Below are 3,679 nucleotides of genomic sequence, written 5' to 3' on the forward strand. Positions count from 1 at the left end.
ATGTGGAGCTGGGGCCTGTCTCGTACCGTGCGATCACAGGGAACATGGACGAGTCAGCAGGAAAGCAACCCCTCTTCTGCCTGGTGGTCCTCGACCAAGTCACCTCAATATCTGCTAAACGACATGGATGGCTTGGTTTCGAGCTCGCGTCTCATCCATTTTTAGCTGCCGCTTCGCTTCACCTGTGGATCCGTCGTAAAAATGCCACAAATGCACCATAATCGGCCGTGTTCTCTATTGTTAGGGAGTGTCTTCAGAAAGCCTGATGTAATGTGTCCTCTTTTACATGGAAGGGAAATTGTGTAGATAGCAACTGCATCGCCTGCACAGAATGACACGTACGCCGGCACCAGCGTACGAAATACCGCAGAGAATTTCCGACCAGGCGACACGGCCACAGGCATCAGCCGAGATCGTCAGCACATGCTCGTACAATATACGTGACGGCCAAGTAGTCTCAGAAACTTCTACGCCCGCACGTTGCCCGCGTGCACCGTGTAATTGCACACCACCGGACCGGCCGACCGACGCGCTCGGCTCTGCTAGACTAGACGGGGCTGCGTTTTGCATATAAAAACCTCGCCTGCCGCCGCTCCCAACGCCCACCGCAGCCAGTCCCGTCGCGGAACCCAACGCGCGCGCACCCTCTCTCCCCCCGAATGGAGCGGCAGCCTCGGCCGCAGCTGGCCGTGGCGGAGGAGGCCATCGCGCTCTACGACACCTACTGGTTCCACCGCCTCGTCCTCAACGCCTACTCCCCTCCCGCGCCCCAGCCGCCGCCGCCGGCGCCTGAGCGCGAGCAGCCGGAGCAGGCGCCGGCGGAGGAGAGCAAGAGCGAGCTGCGGCGGGCCCCGTCCGGGCTGCAGCGGCACCGCAGGACGCGGAGCGACGAGGCCAAGGCCGCCGCGTTCCACGGCCAGCTGGAGCCGCTCAAGATCCCCAACGGCCACCGCGCGAGGCTCGAGACCATCCTGTCCGGGAAGGACGGCCTGGCCGCGCCGGAGCCGCTGCCCGAGCGCCGGAGGCCGGAGGCGCGGCGGCCCGGCGGGAGGAGGCGGAGGAGCCGCCGCGGGCGGAGCCTGTCGGAGCTGGAGTTCGAGGAGGTCAAGGGCCTGCAGGACCTCGGCTTCACCTTCTCCGAGACCGACGTCGACGCCGAGCTCGCGTCCATCGTGCCGGGGCTCAGGCGGCTGCGCGCGGAGGAAGAAGCCAGAAGAGCCAAGGCGGCGGAGGCGGCGGCCTGCGCCGAGGAGGAAGCCTGTAGGAACAGGGCCGCCGCGGAGGCCTCCGACGCGGCGCCGAGGAGGCCGTACTTGTCGGAGGCGTGGGAGGACGAGGAGACGGAGGTGAGGCGGGTGCTGAGCAACTTCAGGATCCCGGCCGCCGCCGACGGCGCTGACCTCAAGGAGAACCTCCGGCTCTGGGCGCACACCGTGGCCTCCGCCGTCCGGTGACTGCTTTGACCAAGAGCCCACCTTTTTTTCCCTTATGCCGTGCAGTGGGTGGAATGATGAACTGTAAATATTTTTTGCCATGTGCATGCGCATCTTTTCAAGATATTCTAGCAGCAGCCTGCGTTAGTTTAGTCACGACAGTGTAAAATGTATTCAACGTTCAAATTCACGAACATGTAACTGAATATAGGCTCTTGCAAGCAACAAAGAGGAAATGTGAAAATATTGAACCGGTTGACAGGCTGATCTGATATCATTGTTTGCGCGTCAGTGCCAAGAAAGCATTTCCGGTTGCTTTGAAGCTAAGAATTCTTGCATAATTCCCTGTGAGCTTTTATCATGTTGACATGACGTGATTGGGACGAACAATCTAGAGCTGGGTGCCGTTGATTTGTGGAAACCGAGGAAATAAAATGATTCCATGCTGCCTCCCATGGTTTTGCACTTTTCACATCCGCCACAAGGCTCTCGCTCTATGGATTCCTTTTGGGAACCTCTATGCAGGTTAATCACGTGACGACGTGCGGTCGATGGTATGTATCATTGGCTTTGCTAATTTATATTGCGAGTGGTTAGCACATTTTCCAGGAGTGCTAAAGTATTCACGAGATTAGCGCACGTGAACTGTGCGATGCACGCAGCGGATAGTAATTCTCTGTTGCTTGTAGGGTTTTTTTTTTTTGAGGAATGAAGCCACTTTATTAATCAAATTCCACAGAAGGTGGGATACAAACTGGATCATGTGGCTGGCCAAGCCAAACATGACGACCCGGAGCTAGGTTTCTAGCAAATTTTGCTAACCTATGAGCTTCGACATTAACACTACGACTTTCAAAAATAAAGTTACAAAAAAAGGGGGCCGATCTAGATTTTATCTCATGAATGATTGCTCCGTGGTGACCATTGCTGCCCTTCATGATGTCTTCCATCACCTGCTTGCAGTCGGAAGAGATGATGAATCTTTGGAGATGAAGATCTTCAGCAAGAAATAAAGCTTCCCGGCAGGCTATCGCCTCCAACGTCGCTGGGTCACTGACTCCATACACAACTAGCGCTGAGCTTCCCAAAAAGTTGCCGTGGCTATCCCTGCAGACCGCTGCTGCCGACCCACCTCTTTGGGCGCGTACGCCCGCGTCCACGTAAATCTTAGCATAATTTGCCGGAGGAGCTCTTGGTCGATTAGTGGTTCCTGGTTGCACATTGGCCACTCTCCGCTGTGTTGGTTGTTTCGATCGCACGACGTTCAAGTCTGCAATAAATCGAGAGATGAAAGATTGTATTGCATGTGGAGATTGGAATATAGCTTCATGGATGGCTTTCCTCCTAGAAGTCCAGATTGCCCAAAGGGTAACTGCAGTTAGCACAAACTGATCATGCGATAGTGTTTCTAGTAGCGAGAAAAGCCAATTCTTTGCACTCGGTTCAGTGTTCACTGCTAGCTTGCTTCCCCGATCCTCATCGATGAGAGCCCAAGTACATCTGGATACTGTACACTCAAGGAGGGAGTGCCGCCATGAATCCGGCGCGCCACATATCCCGCATGAACTCGAAGTCGACATGTGTCGATGAGCACAGACGTCCTCTGATGGTAGCGAGTGCTTCGAGAGTCTCCATAGGAACATACGCAATTTAGCTGGTACCTCTGTCCTCCATAAAGTTTTCCATGCTCCCTCCTCCAAGTGGGTACTCGAGGATCCCGATGTACCGTCCAGCCATGCCTCTCGCCTTTGCCGTGTTGACACTAGCATTCGGTACGCCGATCTGACCGAAAAACTGCCACTCTTCTCGTGAGCTCAGCACCAAAAATCTTGCATGTTCATTGTGCATAGTGGGATGCTCAAGATAACCTTCACATCAAATTGCATAAACGTGGCTTGTAGCAACTCCTTATTCCAAGGCCGAGGTCGGATCGATTAGGTCAGACACAACCGCAGGTGGATTTGCTGCAATGCAGCCATAAGGCCTCATCATCTCCTCTCGTGGGAGCCAGTTATCTTCCCAAATGTTGGTCGTTGCACCGTCGCCAATGCGTCTGATCAGCCCTTGTTTCAAAGTGTCACGCCCTTCAATGATAGCCCTCCAGACTTGGCTAGGATGGTTCCCCAAGTTGGCTTGAAGAATGGTAGTATTGGGGTGGTAAACACTTTTCAGAATACGAGCACTCAAAGACTCCGGCTCTTGTAACAGGCGCCAGGCCTGACGTGCCAACATTGCTAAGTTAAATA

The 3,679-nt window shown here is 54.8% G+C and overlaps 1 protein-coding gene across 1 annotated transcript; it reads left to right on the plus strand.

The window, feature by feature from the left end:
- The first annotated feature begins 581 nt into the window (after positions 1-581).
- Positions 582-1,686, plus strand: LOC123165705 (translation initiation factor IF-2). The gene has a single exon (XM_044583400.1). The coding sequence runs from the start codon at positions 660-662 to the stop codon at positions 1,452-1,454; it is 795 nt and encodes a 264-aa protein (XP_044439335.1). The 5' UTR covers positions 582-659; the 3' UTR covers positions 1,455-1,686.
- Positions 1,687-3,679: the final 1,993 nt, after the last annotated feature.

Source organism: Triticum aestivum, chromosome 7D (assembly GCF_018294505.1).
Source record: "Triticum aestivum cultivar Chinese Spring chromosome 7D, IWGSC CS RefSeq v2.1, whole genome shotgun sequence".
In the NCBI taxonomy this organism is placed as follows: domain Eukaryota; kingdom Viridiplantae; phylum Streptophyta; class Magnoliopsida; order Poales; family Poaceae; genus Triticum; species Triticum aestivum.